This window comes from Neodiprion lecontei, chromosome 4 (genome assembly GCF_021901455.1).
Source record: "Neodiprion lecontei isolate iyNeoLeco1 chromosome 4, iyNeoLeco1.1, whole genome shotgun sequence".
NCBI lineage: Eukaryota > Metazoa > Arthropoda > Insecta > Hymenoptera > Diprionidae > Neodiprion > Neodiprion lecontei.
The window spans coordinates 5,219,736-5,237,875 of NC_060263.1; the positions used below are offsets into that span (position 1 = coordinate 5,219,736).

An 18,140-nucleotide genomic window follows, 5' to 3' on the forward strand; every position below is an offset into this window, starting at 1 on the left:
AAAATAATTCTTTTACTCAATTTTTTTTTTTTATTAAAGACCTACCCGTTCTAAGCTACTCGATCACGTGGTATAACCAGGCGCGTGCGCGTCACGATGAGCGAGACGTCGCAGTAACATTATGGCTGCACCCACGTCACAGTCGATGACTATCCGATATCTCAGTCACTCTAACGACGCCGCATCGGCCCTACCTTGTTGTTTTGGTAAACTTGTAACGGCCAATCAGAAGTTCGCAAGAAATTAACGTAAAGTCTGACGTGTCCCGAAAAGAACCTTCCACGATTCAAGATTATTCTGGATCTGTATAAAATTATAAGCAATACGAGTTAAGCCGAGCATAATACTGTGCTACCTGGAATAGCAAGGAAGTAAAATCATGGCGCCTACGTTACAGTCATTCGTGCATTCTTTCAATAACAAATTGTGAGTACATTCAAGCCCCCATTATTCGTTCCAATTACCTTACTACGAATATTCGTTTACAGCGGTTTTTGTACAGTACATTAACGATAGTTGCAACTTCGTATCTCAGCTCTGGGATATTCACATTCCAATATTCTACTCATCGCTTTTCGTTAAAATATCACGCTAACCACAATGTTTCGTGACATAACAGTTTTCTTTCTTTGACATTTTTTTCATCATCGGGCTGTTGACTAATGGCAATCGTTGTATGACTAGAAAGTGACCCAATCCAACAGGGCTTGATAACCGCGCTACGTGATCGTCGTCATATCTTTTTAAATAACAATAATGGTCATCATTGCCTTATTCATACTCAGGGTTTTATCAGGTGTGACTTTTTAAAAATATATGAACCGAGTTTATCACGTAGCTGAGCTTACCCAGCTAATTCTGACCTTGCAGATACACGACACTGACGATACTTCATCCAATCTTTTGGTTTTTTAAAGACAGACCGTACAATGTATAAATAGTAATCCTACCAAACATTCAACCTTAATCTAATGAAATATTTCATCATGCGTAACGTAACGGTTTGTATTTCACACTTGTCAAGTTTTTCTCATGACCTTGTCACCGAAGCAAATTACTGCCAGTCATTGAATGACTTAATACGTTTAATTTACATATTACACAATTTAATTAGCAACAACTTTATTTTTTTTCTTAGGGAAGCACCGGTCAGACAACACTTGAAAAATGTCTATGGTTGCCTGTCACTTTCCACGGTGTCGGCGGCTGTTGGTGCGTACATTCACATGTACACCGGTATTCTGGAAGCCGGATTGTTGACGACACTTGGAGCTCTTGGACTCCTTTTTGCCCTGATATCAACACCAGATAATGATAAAAACCAGAAACTGCGTCTTGGCTATCTCCTTGGATTCGCATTCCTTTCTGGACTGGGAATGGGCCCGCTTTTGGAGGCGGTCATCGTTGTCGATCCCAGCATCATAGTCACTGCGTTAGTAGGTACGTCTCGATTGTGAATAACAGTCACTAGACATGGTCTTCTCATTTTATCTATTTGACTCCTAATATTTTTTTTTCGGTCTTACAGGCACTACGGTGATGTTTGTCTCATTCAGCATCTCAGCAATCCTAGCTGAACGAGGCCGCTGGTTATACTTTGGTGGAACTCTGATGACAATGTTGAATGCTATACTACTCATTTCATTGGCTAATCTCTTCTTACGCTCGCCTGTTGTTCACCAAATCCATTTATACTTGGGCCTATTTGTAATGTCAGGGTTTGTCCTGTACGACACACAACTTATCATTGAGAAGCGTCGCATGGGCAGCAAGGACTTTATCGCTCACTCTCTGGATCTCTTCATTGACTTTATTGGCGTTTTCCGTCGGCTTCTCATTATTCTTACCCAAAAGGTATGTGCCAACACAAGTAAACTGCGTGAATTTATTAATTATTCAAGTTTAGCTCGTTGATCAATAAACGAGCTGTAAGTGGCAACTTTTTGCGATTACGTGGCTTTTAGGCTTATAAAAGCAGAAGTGGCTGAATGTGACAAATTCACTTTTTTTTTCATTCATAAAATTATTTTTCAGGAGCAACAAAATCGCAAACGTAAAGACTAAACCGACGATGACGGTCGGAAGGAGCATCAACGCATTCAGTAAATCCATAAAATAAAGGTCTTCATCTATCCTGTCCCATGCATATACAAGGTGCTCCAGTTTTTGGCTGTCTCGACATTTCAACAACTTTCACTGAAAATATTCTAAAACTTGTTGTGGTTACAAAATTTCCCATAGAGAGTCCATAACTTTATATGTAAAATAATGGATCTCATTCGGCTTCATGCTAAAGAGTATTGAAAAATTGTGAGTTCACAAACTGTGACACCTTGTGTGTATATAAATATAAATAAATACACTTATGTTATTTCATACAAGAGAACATACTATACATATATACTTATATTTACTATATATATAACTTGCTGTAACTATGGATAAAATTTTACACTCCTGACGTGGCTCGCCCGCAATTGAATACGTTTATAACTTCTTTTTATAATCGATCTTATCAAATACCTGTTGTTTGGGTAGTTGTTCGTTGATTGTTCGAGCGTTCTAAAACCTGCTTGCAGACTGGCGCTGTGCCTCGTGGTTTGTGACGAGCCATATCAGGAAGTGAAATTTGATTCTTACTAATTGATTGTATAGTACAATAAGGATAACGGTAATTTATAAAATTGGTGAAATTCAGGGGTAATACACACGGTGATTTTATGCTATCTTAAATTTGCTGTTATTTAATATTTCTTATTGTGTTATTCATAGTTTTTTTTTTTCTTCACATTACCTTTCTCGTGTTTATTTTTAGATAATTAATAAAATCGACGTATATGTTGTTTCGTGTTTCACTGTATTAAATTCCCATTCAATTAATCGAAGACAATTTTTCGTGGATGAATAAAGGGAAAAGTTTTATATTTGACCTGTAATTAAGTAGACAATAATATTATTCTCGAAGAAACTTTAGTATACGTAATTCCTATGTATTAGCATTGCGTATGCATATCTTATCTCAATTGACGACTTGAGCTGCGATGTTTCTAATAGTCTCTACACAAACGATCTCGTTATATGTGCCATTAATTGTTAATAATGTGACATAGTTGCGTGGCAGGGTACTAAGAATTGATCGGTGCTACTACGTCAGTTCGACATGACGTGTGCCACTACCTTATTCCTGACTCACCCCGATTTTGCATACTAAAACATCTCGGAACATTTCGCAACGGCGTGCAAATCAAATCTTGGCAAAAAATGCGATCTAATTAATATACTCGTGCCAAAGAGAATATAATTTGAACGTATTCGTTGCAAATCTTTTTCGCTATATATATACCTGGATTATTATTACATAATATCCACAATTTACATGTTATAGATTCAGTTCAGACTACTCAAGACTCTGATATTCAAAGGTATTTGTACTACGGTAATCCACCCCGGGGTTAAATGACTACAAACACATTTTTCTCGCAGTGAAAAATTGATTGGATTATTTGCAATGAAAATTTTTTCACATTACTTACGGCTGTAAAAGTCTGTAATAATACTTTAATGTCTTAATACTTGAACGTACTTCGTTTTGACAGGGGAACGCTACGCAGATTTAAGAGAAATAATTATTAACTCGAAATAAAAAAGAATTCTATCATTGTTCATTATGATCAATTAATTGTCAAAGACTTTGGAAACGATAAACAATAATTTGCGGCGTAATTCGAGATATACCTACAGCAATTTGAGAAAAAATATCTCCAATTGAAGTATTTTGGTGTAATTCGTAAATTATAGACATATTATAGTGATAACTAGCTACAGTTATATTTTTTCGGTATAATATTTATATGTCATCATTTTTTGATATGCTAGACGTCTAACAAACGTTTCGATGTTGTTCGTAGATATCCTTATAGATATTGAGTAATATAGTTCCTCGATATAGCTACTAGTCTATATGTATATATATATATATGGTTTCTTATTATTTGTTTGGATTTTTTGTGACAGAAAAAAACGACAGGTAGGTCGTGAATGCTGATAATTATTTTGTAGAAAGATCCAGTGTATACATGTACAACTTTTGAACCTGATGCGAATTGGAAAGCGTCAATCACTCTGCTTGCTAAGTCTTCACTCAAATACAAAAAACAAATGAATGTACGTAGTGCACGGTGTACTTATATAGTACCTCATATGATGATTGCAAAAATACGTAAAACTATAACATAATCAACATATATTCAACAAGAAGTCTCTCCAATTTTAGAACAAAAATGTAATTTTTACATTTTAAACAGTTGTGCCATTATTGGAGATAATCAGAGTGAAATTAACGCCACTACAGCTTGGCCTAAAACAGATAAAAACAAAGTATTACGAATTTGAGGATTGCTAAATACTGGTGCAACATTTAAAATCGAATATTCTGGTATGGTCGAAGCAATTTTACTTACGTTAACATGAAGAGCAAGTACACCGTCTTCCTCAGTGGTCAATAGCTCGATATAAGCGGTACCGTCGCTGCCTACGGTTACGGACTTTCCTGTACAGCTACCGTCCACCAAGCTGCCGGATATGACGTCACAGTAGGTACCAGCGGAAAGGCAGGTCTGAAGGGTCTGTTGGAGGTCCCAGGTGTCCAGATTGAATGCGACGAATCCGGCGCTACCGCGGCAGAAGGAAATTTGATTGCTTTCATTATCCCACCACTCGTAGAGTTCGGTCCCCTTTACAGCATTACGGAATGCAACCATGTTGTATATCTGTCGCCAACGATGCTCGCAGACCCATCCGTTTCCGCAGCTGTTGTCGGAATAGAATATGGGAGAGAGGATGCTGCCATCGGTGTCTGCGGGTGGACCAGCGTCACTGTCGGTGAACGAGAAGGAGCTCATTACTCGGGGCACAGTACCATAGGGATGAGCCAACATGAACGCGACCGCCATCTATAATAACGTTGACAATTAACGTTCCAAACGTTCCGGAACCTTTTATCACAATGTACATTGAGAACAGCGTGAGATTTGACGTGACCCCGTAAAACTTATTAAAGTGATGTTTGGAAGCTCACCTTGTACGCCTTCGCATCCTTGTACGTGAGGATTGAGCTGTCACTGCGCTGGGTGTCATGGTTGTCGATGAACACTAGGGCATCGTCGGATGACATAAGACCCCAGTCTTCACCCCAGTTGATCAACCACCTGAGGTCGTTGTTTCCCATGAAACAGTTACTCAGCTGCGAACCATGAGCGAATTCGGTGACTCTTCCAAGGTCTGTGTACTCCGATGCGGTAATTGCTTCGCCGCTGGATTCAATGACCTCCTGGTAGAGGAACGGGCTAAGACTTGAGGCAAAGCCCTGGTAGATATCAAGAGTCTCCAGGCGGTCGTAAATGTTCTCCAAGTCTTCGGGCCACATGTGCTTAGCTGCGTCGATACTGCGGGTGAAGAGAGACAAAAAGAAGTTCGCTGAATAACTCGTGGCATCAGTAATTGCTCGATAAACAGAGATATTTTACTAAATGACACCGGTAGTTATATTTTAAACACCCACCGGAATCCAGCTACGCCCATCTCGATGAGTCCGTTTAAGTATGCCGCGACCTTTTCGCGGACATCTTCAGTCGATTGGTCAAGATCCGCTAGACCATCCAGCCAGCAGTCTCGGACGTTAGTAGCATTTGTGTAGTCCGTGATGGAGCAGGACGAGTGAAAGTCGTCCGAAGTGTAGGGGACTCCGGGCCATGACCTTATCGAGTAGTAAGCCTGAGATCCAGCAGTACCATAAGAGCCATCGTCTGCCAATGCGGACATCTGGTTGAAGACTGCATCCACGTAAATTCTGACGCCAACAGTGTTGCAACGTTCTACCATATCCTTGAATTCATCCTCAGTGCCAGATCTAGTCGTCAGTATGTAAGAAACTGGCTGGTAGCGTTCGTACCATGGCCTGTCGGAAATTATCAGATTTTCATTCGGAGGTGAGACCTGTAAGAAGAAAAAAAGTTTACTGTTCGTTCACGGCCGATCGTTCTCCTCGCAATTGCTTACCTGGACACCTCCGTATCCTTGCGGGGCGAGGAAGTTTTCACATTCATCTGCAATGTCGCTCCATTTCCACTCGAAGAGGTGCACCATGACATCGTGGTTGTCCCAGTAATGGGGATCCTTGGTCCCGGAGTCTGCGGTCGCAATCGCGACGAGGGTCAGTAACGTCACACCCAGCAACATCTTGAGCATTCTGTACCCAGATTTCAGAATCTTTCTACTTATATTCTTCTACAATCTAATCGACTAATTAAATACAATATTATTTTCATATTGGGGTATTCTTCTTATCGTTGATCCAGATACTACGGAAATCAAATATATATCGGTGAATATGATCAGTCTATTTACGCAATACACGAAAATGTATTGATTCTATCGGTTATTGATTCGCGGTTCAAATCTCAAGTTGGTACATTTCCATTACAGTCACTGAGAGCCTACTGCACATGATGTTGGCATCTTGCACGTACATAAAGACCATAGGACGATAAGCATAGTGAATCGGCCCCAGAAGGATATCTGGATCATCATTTGAGGGTATGTTGGTACTAATAAGGTACGCTGATCTTACAAGTTTCAGATCTTAATCTACTTCGGTTTTAGGATAAATCGAAAACAACTGAAAATCAAAAATGTGGACAACACCACTATTTTATCTCCGGCCAAAAAACCATAAGACTTTTGGTTTCAAATTTTTTCACTAGTTGGTAGCAAGCAGTTAGATATTTAACCTAATAAATATTAACCGTTGACATTAAAAATAAGTTTTCTTCGTACTTTTGTCTTGATTTAATAATTAATATTATTTAACGATTTTTTCATGCGAATGAACGTATATCTACGTCTAAAAGTAATAATTCGAAGTGTTGCATTTGTTCAAAATTCATAAAAAAAATACGGGGGCCTTCAAAACATTTACAATCCGATGAAGATGCTAAGAAGTTTTCGACTATCTTTACCCGTGCAATTGTGACTCCAAAGTGCGCGACATTTTTTTAATGAATTTTGAACAAATGCAACACATCGAATTATTACATTTAGACATACTTTCCTTCACATGAAAAAATCGTTGAATAATATTAATTATTAAATCCAGACAAAAGTACTAACAAAACTTATTTTTAATGTCAACAGTTAATATTTATTAGGTTAACTATCTAACTGCTTGCTACCAACTAGTGAACAATTTGAAACTACAGTTCTGATGGTTTTTCGTCGGAGACATAATAGTGGTGTTACCAACATTAAATAATAGTGCCATCTTCTGGTTCCCGAACGAACTGATAATTATAATAAGAGGGAACGCTTATATCCTCTAAGGTGTAGTTTTATTATAAGTATACAAAAGCATAGTTTATAATTCATTTTTGAATATTAAAGTATTTTAATAAAAAAATTGTTTCCATATTATTGTTTTGAATATTTTGTGTTTAGAAATTTTGATTATTTTGTGTAGCAGAAATTAAGAGTTGATGAGTACAGCTTGATGAGACGTCTTGCATCTTATGTATCGAAACCTAATCATTAGAATTAGTGCGCCGCTAAAATAATTGATGTTTACGCAACGAAAACACTTGTTTTTCGTACATCAATCTGAGTTGATTTTGTCGAAATTACTTCCATACTTCAGCTTTTAGATGGAAAATTTGGTCCGTAAATAGCAACATCAACTTCACTGACTATGAGCATACTGACGAACAAAGCTAGCATTCTGAAATATTATTGTTATAATTAATTTTAAGTATTATATTTCGGAATATGAATCTGGTGTTGTTTGAGGAGTATTATCTGTGACCATATTTTCCCATTGCTAGTCATTCTGATTCACGCTACGTATGATTAATTGAGTGAAATAATTTATTCACTTCTTTTCTCTCTCTTTTGGGACTTTTCATTACCGAAGAAAATTTTTGAATACTACGTGAAACAAAGCTACACGTTTCGAGAAAAAATCACCACGATTTCACACATACTGCATGGGGCAGAAGTGGAACATGGTGTAAATTAAAATCGTACGCCTGATTGGTTTGGGACAATATGAAGCTGTAATTATATTTGGCAAGTAATATTCTTTTGGATGTAGTAATAATAATAATAATAATAATAATACTTGCCGCCTACTACTGCCATACTCGACAAGGTATATCACCAGAAGCCACTTTCTGGCTTACGCCGGGCAAGGAAGGGGATGGATCAGTAACCATCATCATTACATTATTTTTCAATTTACCAGGTACTTTTACGGACATTTCGACTATTTTCATGGGCATCTCTGTGAATATTGTATAAATATACATTTTGATATAAGGAGTTTCGTCACGTGGCTACTAGTTCACTCGGTTCCATATATATATACACATTTTTTTTGTGATTCTTTATTGCAAAAAAGCCTCTGGATTATAAAAGAATAATAAAATGTAGTCTTCTGATTAGCGTTGCTCATTAATTGAAGATGATGTGGCCAAATTTAATGTCATCATTACAGCTTTGCCTGAAACAGATGAAAGAAAAGAATCAGAAATGCGAGAATCACAAAAATGATGCTGCATTTCGAACCAAACATTCTGGCATGCTCAGAGCAGTTTCACTCACGTTCTGATGAATAGCAAGTACACCATCCTCCTCGGTAGTCAATATCTCGATGTAAGCGGTACCGTCGCTGCCTACGGTTACGGACTTTCCTGTACAGCTACCGTCCACCAAGCTGCCGGATATGACGTCACAGTAGGTACCAGCGGAAAGGCAAGTCTGGAGGGTCTGTTGGAGGTCCCAGGAGTCCAAATTAAATGCAATGAATCCGGCGCCACCACGGCAGAAGGAAATTTGGTTGCTGCTGTTATCCCACCAGTCATTGATGGTGGTTCCCTTTACGGCATTTCGGAACCCAACCATGTTGTAGATCTGGCGCCAGCGATGCTCACAGACCCATCCGTTTCCACAACTGTTGTCAGAATAGAATATGGGAGAGCTGATGCTGCCATCGGAGTCGGCGGGTGGTCCGGCATCATCGTCGGTGAACGAGAAGGAGCTCATGACTCGGGGAGTACCGTAAGTGTGGGCCAACATAAAAGCGACCGCCATCTGAAGTACCAATGACAATTATCGTTCGATACGTTCTCGACTTTTTATTTCCATGAGCATGGTAAGCAGCAGATGATTTGACGTGACCCCGTGAACTTATAAATCCTGTTTCAAAGCTCACCTTGTATGCCTTGGAGCTCTTGTAGGTGAGGACACTTCCGCCGCGCTGAGTGTCATGGTTGTCGACGAACACGAAAGCATCATCGGATGACATAAGGTCCCAGTCTTCACCCCAGTTCGTCAACCACCTGAGATCGTTGTTTCCCTGGAAGCAATTACTCAGCTCCGTACCATACTTGAATTCGGTAACTCTGCCCAGGTCCGTGTACTCCGATGCGGAAATCGCTTCGCCTCCGTGATCGATGACCTCTTGGAAAATGAACGGGCTAGTGTATGAATCGAAGCCTTGGTAGATATTAAGAGTCTCCAGGCTGTCGTAAATGACCTCCAAATCAGCGGGCCACATGTGCTTAGCTGCGTCGATACTGTCCATGAAGATAGAAGTAAACAAACTCATTAATAATGGATGTTCTTCTACTATGTTAAGAGACTGAAAAAGAATACCGGATGTTATAATATGTCTTACCGGAAGCCAGCTACGCCCATCTCAATCAGTTTGTTCATGTACTCCACGATCTCAGCGCGGACATAATCTTGCGACTGGTCAAGATCCGCAAGACCCTCCAAATAGCAGTTTCGCACCTGATAGGCATCCAGGTAGCTCGAGATGGAACATGAAGTATGGAAGTTGTCCGATGTGTAGGGAACTCCAGGCCATGATAGTGAGGAATAGTAAGCCTGAGATCCAGCAGTTCCGTAGGAGCCATCGTCTGCCACTGAGGACATATGGTTGAAGACTGCATCCACGTAAATTCTGACGCCAACAGTGTTGCAACGTTCTACCATATCCTTGAATTCGTCCTCAGTGCCAGATCTAGTCGTCAGTATGTAGGAAACTGGCTGGTAACGTTCCCACCAAGGCCGGTCGGAAATTATCAGATTTTCATTTGGAGGCGAGACCTGTGAGAAGAAAAAAAGTGTAATGTTCGTTCACGGCGGATCATTCTCCTCGCAATTGCTTACCTGGACACCTCCGTATCCTTGCGGGGCGAGGAAGTTTTCACATTCATCTGCAATGTCGCTCCATTTCCACTCGAAGAGGTGCACCATGACATCGTGGTTATCCCAGTAATGGGGATCCTTGACGCCGGTGTCAGCGGTCGCAATCGCGACGAGTGTCAGTAACGTCACACTCAGCAACATCTTGAGCATTCTGTACCCAGATTTCAGAATCTTTCTTATTTATATTCTAATGCAATCTAATCGTCCAATTCTATACAATATTATTTTCATATTATTGTGGTGGCTTATTCGTCTTATCGTTGATCCAGATATTACAGAAATCAAATATATATCGGTAAATATCATCAGTTTCTATAGGTAATTGATTCACGATTCAAATCTCAAGCATGTACATTTCAAATACAGGCACTGACGATCTACTACAAATGATGCTGGCATACTGCACACGCACAAATTTTGTTCACCGTACGCACATATATCAGTAACTTTAACTGATTGTATGTAACGAGAGATTCATATTATTTCTTGACATCATCATATTATCATCAGTCCTGACCATTGAGAACTCAAATGTGTGTAAAAATGATCATTATCTTCGAATAATGTATGAATATTTGTTGATTTTATCGATAATTGTTTCACCATTGAAATCCAAAGCTACTGTCACATAGTGGGTTAACGGTCGCGCGAAATGTACACACCGCTCGTCATTTCCACGGTCTGATTTTACTCCGCCTTACATGCCCATGAACGGTTTCTTTTAACCTTTGGAATTTGTAAGCTTATTGCGGTAAGTAGATTCCAGCTATGATCCCAGTGTCATGGTCCATGATAATTGTAGCAATTGTCATAATCTTCGGGCAGGGTTGGAAATACAAAATCATGATATTATTATCATGACTCTGTTATATCTGCCTATGAATCGAACTAACAGTCTCTAGTATTGATATGAAAACCTCATATAACTTCGATAAATGAAATTGAAATTATGTAATGAAACAATAAGACTTAAGTTCAGTAGCGTTGCAATCAGTCACGTACTTCCATGATCTTTTGCTGTGTGCATTGTGAAAAGATGTGAAAATTCTCATTACCAGTTGTTCAGTATTTCAACTACTGCATTACAGTTCGAAACACAGCGTACAATTTCTTGAATTCGATCGTACTTTGTCACGCAATTTCACTTTTTTTTTTTTAGAATGACCTTGCATAGGTCACAATTATATCCCACTATTCGTATCTATGTTATTGAGGTAGGGACCAGAACAAACATTCATGAACGCAACAGAGTGCGGTTAAGGTTCGAACAGATATTTTACCGAGAGATTGGTCTATTTTCTTGAATCAGTAACCGATAGAATTGATAGCTTCCAATTGATTATTCGAAGGAATCGATCAGAGATAATGAATAGCTGTCAGGATTGATGACAAGATATACCATGAGAGAAAAGTGAAAATGACATTAGATTAGTGGTTCACCGATAAGATTATAGAGGAATATAAATTGAATCGTTTCAATCACCTTGTACAATATCCAAAATGCTGGTCGGTATTACGTTGCTGTCCCTGGCCACCGTTGTGGCTGCTACCACAGGGCCCCATTACTGGGATGATCACAATGGCATGGTGCACCTTTTTGAATGGAAATGGAGTGACATTGCTGATGAATGTGAAAGGTTTCTTGGGCCGAAGGGTTACGGAGGTGTCCAGGTTAGTAATTGATCTGACAAACAGCCGGTGCTGAATCAAGAGTCGACACTCAGTTCTATTTCTTTCACAGGTCTCACCCCCGAATGAAAATATCATAATTGATACCAGACCTTGGTGGGAGCGCTACCAGCCAGTTTCTTACAAATTGGTAACCAGATCTGGCGACGAGGATGCATTCAGGGACATGGTGACACGATGCAACAACGTGGGCGTCAGGATCTACGTCGACGCCATCATTAACCACATGTCATCAACGGCAGACGATGGGACATATGGCACTGCTGGCTCTCAGGCTTTTTATTCGGAGAGGTCATGGCCTGGGGTTCCCTACACTTCGGTCGACTTCAATTCGGCCTGTGAAATCACGAGCTATCAAGATGCCGCTAACGTCCGGAACTGTGAATTGGTTGGTCTTGCGGATCTCAATCAAGCAACGGAATGGGTCCGCGAAAAGATTGTGGAGTACATGAATAACCTGATAGAAATTGGTGTAGCTGGCTTCCGGTGAGGACGAAAAATATAACTGGCAGCATATTTCGACCTTTCTTAACATACTGGACGAGCTGAGTTGCTGAGCAACTGTGCATTCCACGATTTATTGATCGAAATTTCCTTTCATTGATAGTATTGATGCAGCTAAGCATATGTGGCCAGAGGATTTGGAAGTCATTTATAACAGTCTGGATGATCTGAATACAGATCAAGGCTTCGACGCAGATAGTCGACCATTTATCTTCCAGGAGGTTATCGATTACGGCGGTGAAGCAATTTCGGCATCGGAGTATGTGGACCTTGGCAAAGTTACCGAATTTAAGTACGGTTCAGAGTTGAGTAATTGCTTCAAAGGAAACAACGATCTCAGATGGTTAACCAATTGGGGTGAAGACTGGGGTCTCATATCCTCCGATGATGCTTTCGTGTTCATCGACAATCACGATACCCAGCGTTCTGACGATGTGCTCACATACAAGAGCTCAAAGGCATATAAGGTCTGCTGGCAAAGTTCCAAGACCAAACTTTCGCTGCTTACAATGTGTATGGATGTAATAAATTTAGAACCTAATATGAAACCTTGATTGTTAATGTTATGTTAGATGGCGGTCGCCTTCATGCTGGCTCATCCTTTCGGCACCCCCCGAATTATGAGCTCCTTTTCATTTGACGACAGTGACGACGGTCCACCCGCCGACTCCGACGGCAACATCGTTTCACCCATTATTAATTCCGATGACACATGTGGAAACGGATGGGTCTGCGAGCATCGTTGGCGCCAGATCTACAACATGGTTGCATTCCGAAATGCCGTAAATGGAACCAGTGTCAATGACTGGTGGGACAACAGCAGCAACCAAATTTCCTTCTGCCGTGGTGGCGCCGGATTCATTGCATTTAATTTGGACTCCTGGGACCTCCAACAGACCCTCCAGACTTGCCTTTCCGCTGGTACCTACTGTGACGTCATATCCGGCAGCTTGGTGGACGGTAGCTGTACAGGAAAGTCCGTAACCGTAGGCAGCGACGGTACCGCTTACATCGAGATATTGACTACCGAGGAGGATGGTGTACTTGCTATTCATCAGAACGTGAGTGAAGACGCGCTATGTTTACTGTTTTCACGATTCTAACTTTCATTTCCATTTTTTCAGGCAAAGCTGTAAAGACGTTGATAACTCAGATCACTGCACAGTGTGTCGGTGAGAGATTCATATCGTCGGTGTATCATGAAAAATCATGACGTTTTAACGCATCATGTACTTCCAATTGTACGAAAAACTTGTTTACTGTTTATCCTGAACCACTTCCTCTGACGACAAGGAGCTTATGTCCATTGTTTACGTCTATATTGTAATAATTCACCCCTCACAGCTGTCTTGCGCTGTCGTCATTTTCGATAAATATTAATTGTTAAAATTTTTATATGAAAATTAATTTGTATAATCTGTTGTAAATAGAATACCCATTTTATACGTACATAGTTTCTTTGTGAAATTTGAAGCTTTTCCAGGAATCCATGCGAGGGGCAAAGGTTGATTAATGAAAGATTATGTATCACCCTAAGTGGGTCTATATCAGCTTGCTTCGCTTCTTTATTGTTATCGACAGAGGAAACAAGTGGTCGAGAATGAGGTGACTAATTATTTGCGATCAGTTATGAATAAGCCCGTGGCACGCGTCTTTGCGTCAATTTCTTCTACCAGCGCCAAGCCATTCTTCAAAGCCACGCAATTTCGTGATATAAACAATAACTGTTAACGCGTAGATCGAAATCATTCCTTGCGGCGCTAATTGAAAGATTGGGGCTTATATCTATAATTAAGATAAGATAAGTACATACAGGCATAATTTAGCGATAGTAAGGTAAGTTTTTGAACACAAACTTGAAAATTGTACTATCAGAAGGTGGAGTGCATCGATATTTATTTGAAACTATAATCAACTAGCAACATATGAGATACATCATTGATAAATGAATTTGTTTGCTGGCATAATTCAAGGCTGAATTTGAGGTGAATTCCTAAGTGAAAGTTACCGCAGATCAAAGCTAAAAATTTTCGTCTTGAGGATATTAAATACGTTCAATTTATACACAAAACGAAAGTGGATCTTTATAATTAACAAACTTGGCGCTTACCTCACTAGTCGTTGTCAAACAATTCGGACTCGGTGTTGGCTCTGCGGACCCGGCTGATTGTGCATGAATGGTCACAAACTGGAAATAATGAGAATAATGAATGAGAGATCCTCAGCCTGAAAGTGTCCATTATAAACTTTAAATCCAGTCACCGGTACTTCAAGCGTGCTGATTTATTGAAATAAATGTAGATAATTGTTTTTTAATCATTTCCGTGATTGATTCCCCTTGAAAATAAAGTATTCCATGAGAAAGGAAAAAGAAAAAATTATTGAATCAATTAGCGTTAATCAGAATGTCGATTAAACTATGGTATAACATCCCTAAAATGACATTAAGTTCAGATTTGAAAAATCTTGGTTTTTGTTCCTCTAAATCCAACAAAATTCTAGATTTACTCCTAGACGTCAGTGAAAACTAATTGATTTTTTAAAAACTCGAATTTATAGTTTCGACTGAAATGCGACTATCAGATTTTAGCTGTGTTAGATTGCTGCGATCGCTAGACGAAGTTTTTCCAAATCCGTGCAAGGGGGTATAGATGAAAAGTCGGCGGAAAAAGTGAGCGAATTTTGGGAATTTGTATCTCAATAACCATTTGTTTAATTCATTTACTGTTTTTCTTTTTCAAAACAACGTATTCCAAGCTTCAATAATATTTTTTTTAACTTGAATCAATTAACAGAAAGCATTGCTATCGATAATAACGTCAAACAGTTTTCTCGGTAACGCGTTTGTTTGAATTTGAAATTCGATTTGTCGTTCGAAATTCAAAACTTTTTAATTTAGTGCTAGGAAAAGAGAAAAAAAAGAAAAAATTTCTATACCATCCCCACACCCTCCCCTGCCTAAAACCGATGACGTAGCTTACGGACGCTTCTAGAGATCCGCATAGGATGCCCGTTCTCGCCGATTTGCGACCGGCAGCTTTGCAGATGTAGCTCCGCTTCTCCCACTTATACTCCCCCCCGCCAATAACGTTACCCCCACTTCGAGCGATCGGAGTGGTGGGGCAACGGTAGGTCTCAGCGATAGCTCGAGTATTAGAGAACGCATAAAACTTTAATTAATTATTAACTCAAAATTTCATATAAAAAGTTAAATATAACATATTCTATAGCGCTTCTGCAATAATAAGGAACAATTTAAAAAAGTTTCATCAAAATCCGTCGTATAGATCTTAAGTTAAATCCTTACAAGCATATATACAAAGAATTTTACATATATATATATCTATTAGTACAGAGTATATTATTATATTTACTCTAATATTTCAGCGAATAGAATCTGGATGGAGGATAACGTGGAATGTTTAATTTTCCACAGTCGTTTTTCATGACACTGAAGCCAAGGGAGTTTTAACACGCTCAAAAATATATAGGTACAGGTACACGTTTTACGTTTCGATCTATGCTATAGTCGAGATCAAAGTTTGAACTTGTATAGGATTTATTGTCAGGATAGATCTGATAACGTGATAATTAGGTAAAAAAAAAATTGAATATGAAACTGTGAAAAATTTACTGGGAAAAAATGCTCATTAAAAAAACAAGAATAATACAACCAGTTCAAAAAAAATTGAAACGACGATATCGTCAATTGTTATCTCTTCAATCGCGACGTCCATCATCTGCAGAGGAATTACAGCTTTGCCTGAAAAACGTATAAATAAAAAGTATAAGCATGTAAAAAAGGATCCTAATCTTTGCAATGGAATAACGTGACAATTAGGGGCCGGTTCGACTTACGTTCTGATGAATAGCGAGAACACCGTCTTCCTCAGAGGTCAAGATCTCGATATACGCTGTACCGTCATTATTAACGGTTACGCTCTTTCCTGTGCAGCTACCGTTGATTAAGTTGCCGGATATGACGTCACAGTAGGTACCAGCGGAAAGGCAAGTCTGGAGGGTCTGCTGGAAGTTCCAGCTGTCCAGGTTGAAAGCGACGAATCCGGCTCCACCACGACAGAAAGCAATCTGGTTGCTGCTGTTGTCCCACCAGTCGTTGATTCCAGTTCCTTTAACGGCATTACGGAATCCAACCATGTTGTAGATCTGGCGCCAACGGTGCTCGCAGATCCACCCATTTCCACACGAATCGTCGGAATTAATGGTAGGGGAAAGGATGTTTCCATTCCAGTCGGCTGGCGGACCAGCTTCACTGTCCGTGAAATCGAAGGAGCTCATGATTTGAGCAATACCATAGGGGTGGGCCAACATGAAGGCAGTCGCCATCTGTAATCAAGTTAATTAAAAACTTTCATTACACGTTCGATCTTTCTTAGGTGTCGGTAGATGTTTCCTACGACCCGTTAGCTCACCTTGTACGGCTTAGAATTCTTGTGGGTGAGGATACTTCCACCACCACCGTGACCACGCTGGTTGTCATGGTTGTCGATGAACACTAGAGCATCACTGGATGTCAGGAGACCCCAAGCTTCACCCCAGTTGGTCAGCCACCTAAGAGCGTTGTTTCCCTGGAAGGCGTTACCCAGCTCCAAACCATGCTTGAATTCGGTAACTGTTCCAAGGTGTACATATTCCGATGCTGTAATTGCTTCGCCTCCCTGATCAATGACCTCTGAATATATGAAGGGGCGACTGTTCGCTGGGAAGCCATGATTCGTGTTGAGATTGTTCAACCGGTTGAAGATGATCTCCAAATCCCCGGGCCACATGTGCTTAGCTGCGTCGATACTGTTGGTAAAGTGATAAGAAATTGAGCTTTTTCTCTCTTCCTTTGTAGAGAAACTGAATGCAACGAATGTAGAGGTTGGTTGTAGCTTACCGGAAGCCAGCAACACCGATGTCAATAAGGTTGTTCATGTACTCGACAATCTTGTCGCGAACCCAGTCTGTTCCCTGGTTGAGATCCGGGAGACCGCTCAGCTCGCAGTTTCGTACCTCAATGGCGTTTTGGTAGCTTGATATGGAGCAGACTGAATTGAAGTCGTTCCAACCGTAGGGGACCTCGGGCCACCATCTGTCACCGTGATAAGCCGATGATCCGCCAGTTCCGTATGCTGGAAGCGGTGCCGACGCGGACATGTGATTGATGATGGCGTCGGCGTAGATCCTTACACCGACGTTGTTGCAGCGCGTTACCATGTCCCTGAGAGCAGCTTCGTCGCCAGATCTGGTCACCAGCTTGTAAGAAACGGGCTGGTAGCGCTCCCACCATGGCCTGTTGCTGATTATCAGATTTTCATTCGGGGGCGAAATCTGTAACAATAAAAGGTCTCTTTGGAGCTCCTCGCAACGCAGTTATGGCTGACCGTTCGGTTCCGGAAATGTTACCTGAACACCGCCGTATCCTTTCGGCCCAAGGAATCTTTCACATTCATCTGCAATATCGCTCCACTTCCACTCGAAAAGATGTACCATACCATCACGGTTGTCCCAGTAATGGGGATTCTTGGTGGCGGTCGCAACCGCGGCGAGAGCTAGCAACGTCACACCGAGCAGCATGGTCAATACTTTGTGTTCTGGATTGAAGTGGTTGGTGAATTTATATTTTACCGAAATCTAATCGGTACGTCAATAATCCTGTGTTATTTTCATCCGTCATTTGTGAC

The 18,140-nt window shown here is 40.4% G+C and overlaps 5 protein-coding genes across 6 annotated transcripts; 2 read left to right on the forward strand and 3 right to left on the reverse strand.

Annotated features, from left to right (window-relative positions):
* The first annotated feature begins 162 nt into the window (after positions 1 to 162).
* Positions 163 to 2,733, forward strand: LOC107219805 (probable Bax inhibitor 1). Its single transcript, XM_015658148.2, has 4 exons — positions 163 to 426; positions 1,139 to 1,440; positions 1,529 to 1,854; positions 2,035 to 2,733. The coding sequence occupies exons 1-4, from the start codon at positions 380 to 382 to the stop codon at positions 2,062 to 2,064; spliced, it is 705 nt and encodes a 234-aa protein (XP_015513634.1). The 5' UTR covers positions 163 to 379; the 3' UTR covers positions 2,065 to 2,733.
* LOC107219804 (alpha-amylase A) lies at positions 2,179 to 6,268 on the reverse strand. Of its 2 annotated transcripts, XR_006904097.1 has the most exons (6): positions 6,058 to 6,268; positions 5,561 to 5,994; positions 5,078 to 5,444; positions 4,461 to 4,952; positions 4,294 to 4,357; positions 2,179 to 4,140 (listed from the first exon to the last, which is right to left on the reverse strand). XR_006904097.1 is itself a non-coding variant. In XM_046738509.1 (5 exons), the coding sequence occupies exons 1-5, from the start codon at positions 6,244 to 6,246 to the stop codon at positions 4,346 to 4,348; spliced, it is 1,494 nt and encodes a 497-aa protein (XP_046594465.1). In that variant the 5' UTR covers positions 6,247 to 6,268; the 3' UTR covers positions 2,179 to 4,345. The 2 variants fall into 2 exon arrangements, 1 of the variants encoding a protein (XP_046594465.1); XM_046738509.1 differs by having other exon boundaries at positions 2,179 to 4,357.
* A 1,917-nt stretch (positions 6,269 to 8,185) lies between these two features.
* LOC107219798 (alpha-amylase 2) lies at positions 8,186 to 11,838 on the reverse strand. Its single transcript, XM_046738508.1, has 6 exons — positions 11,744 to 11,838; positions 10,222 to 10,411; positions 9,725 to 10,158; positions 9,260 to 9,623; positions 8,650 to 9,138; positions 8,186 to 8,548 (listed from the first exon to the last, which is right to left on the reverse strand). The coding sequence occupies exons 1-6, from the start codon at positions 11,821 to 11,823 to the stop codon at positions 8,537 to 8,539; spliced, it is 1,569 nt and encodes a 522-aa protein (XP_046594464.1). The 5' UTR covers positions 11,824 to 11,838; the 3' UTR covers positions 8,186 to 8,536.
* Positions 11,839 to 11,844: 6 nt separating this feature from the next.
* On the forward strand, positions 11,845 to 13,589 carry LOC107219799 (alpha-amylase 2-like). Its single transcript, XM_015658137.2, has 5 exons — positions 11,845 to 11,931; positions 12,002 to 12,435; positions 12,557 to 12,920; positions 13,026 to 13,514; positions 13,578 to 13,589. The coding sequence occupies exons 1-5, from the start codon at positions 11,845 to 11,847 to the stop codon at positions 13,587 to 13,589; spliced, it is 1,386 nt and encodes a 461-aa protein (XP_015513623.2).
* A 2,478-nt stretch (positions 13,590 to 16,067) lies between these two features.
* On the reverse strand, positions 16,068 to 18,061 carry LOC107219806 (alpha-amylase). The gene is made up of 5 exons (XM_015658149.2): positions 17,863 to 18,061; positions 17,354 to 17,787; positions 16,887 to 17,262; positions 16,312 to 16,800; positions 16,068 to 16,216 (listed from the first exon to the last, which is right to left on the reverse strand). Exons 1-5 carry the CDS (start codon positions 18,031 to 18,033, stop codon positions 16,205 to 16,207), a joined length of 1,482 nt encoding a protein of 493 aa, XP_015513635.2. The 5' UTR covers positions 18,034 to 18,061; the 3' UTR covers positions 16,068 to 16,204.
* Positions 18,062 to 18,140: the final 79 nt, after the last annotated feature.

Coding starts and splice junctions, on each gene's coding strand:
- LOC107219806 (XM_015658149.2), bottom strand. CDS start 18,033: ATGCTGCTCGGTGTGACGTTGCTAGCTCTCGCCGCGGTTGCGACCGCC. Junction 17,263..17,353: donor ATCGGTGTTGCTGGCTTCCG/GTAAGCTACAAC, acceptor CTTTACCAACAG/TATCGACGCAGCTAAGCACA. Junction 16,801..16,886: donor AGAATTCTAAGCCGTACAAG/GTGAGCTAACGG, acceptor ACTTGATTACAG/ATGGCGACTGCCTTCATGTT.
- LOC107219805 (XM_015658148.2), top strand. CDS start 380: ATGGCGCCTACGTTACAGTCATTCGTGCATTCTTTCAATAACAAATT. Junction 427..1,138: donor CATTCTTTCAATAACAAATT/GTGAGTACATTC, acceptor TTTTTTTCTTAG/GGAAGCACCGGTCAGACAAC. Junction 1,855..2,034: donor TCATTATTCTTACCCAAAAG/GTATGTGCCAAC, acceptor ATTATTTTTCAG/GAGCAACAAAATCGCAAACG.
- LOC107219804 (XM_046738509.1), bottom strand. CDS start 6,246: ATGCTCAAGATGTTGCTGGGTGTGACGTTACTGACCCTCGTCGCGATT. Junction 5,445..5,560: donor ATGGGCGTAGCTGGATTCCG/GTGGGTGTTTAA, acceptor CTTCACCCGCAG/TATCGACGCAGCTAAGCACA. Junction 4,953..5,077: donor AGGATGCGAAGGCGTACAAG/GTGAGCTTCCAA, acceptor ACGTTATTATAG/ATGGCGGTCGCGTTCATGTT.
- LOC107219798 (XM_046738508.1), bottom strand. CDS start 11,823: ATGGGGCCCTGTGGTAGCAGCCACAACGGTGGCCAGGGACAGCAACGT. Junction 10,412..11,743: donor CATTTTGGATATTGTACAAG/GTGATTGAAACG, acceptor ATCTGGGTACAG/AATGCTCAAGATGTTGCTGA. Junction 10,159..10,221: donor AAGGATACGGAGGTGTCCAG/GTAAGCAATTGC, acceptor TTCTTCTCACAG/GTCTCGCCTCCAAATGAAAA.
- LOC107219799 (XM_015658137.2), top strand. CDS start 11,845: ATGGTGCACCTTTTTGAATGGAAATGGAGTGACATTGCTGATGAATGT. Junction 12,436..12,556: donor ATTGGTGTAGCTGGCTTCCG/GTGAGGACGAAA, acceptor TTTCATTGATAG/TATTGATGCAGCTAAGCATA. Junction 12,921..13,025: donor AGAGCTCAAAGGCATATAAG/GTCTGCTGGCAA, acceptor ATGTTATGTTAG/ATGGCGGTCGCCTTCATGCT.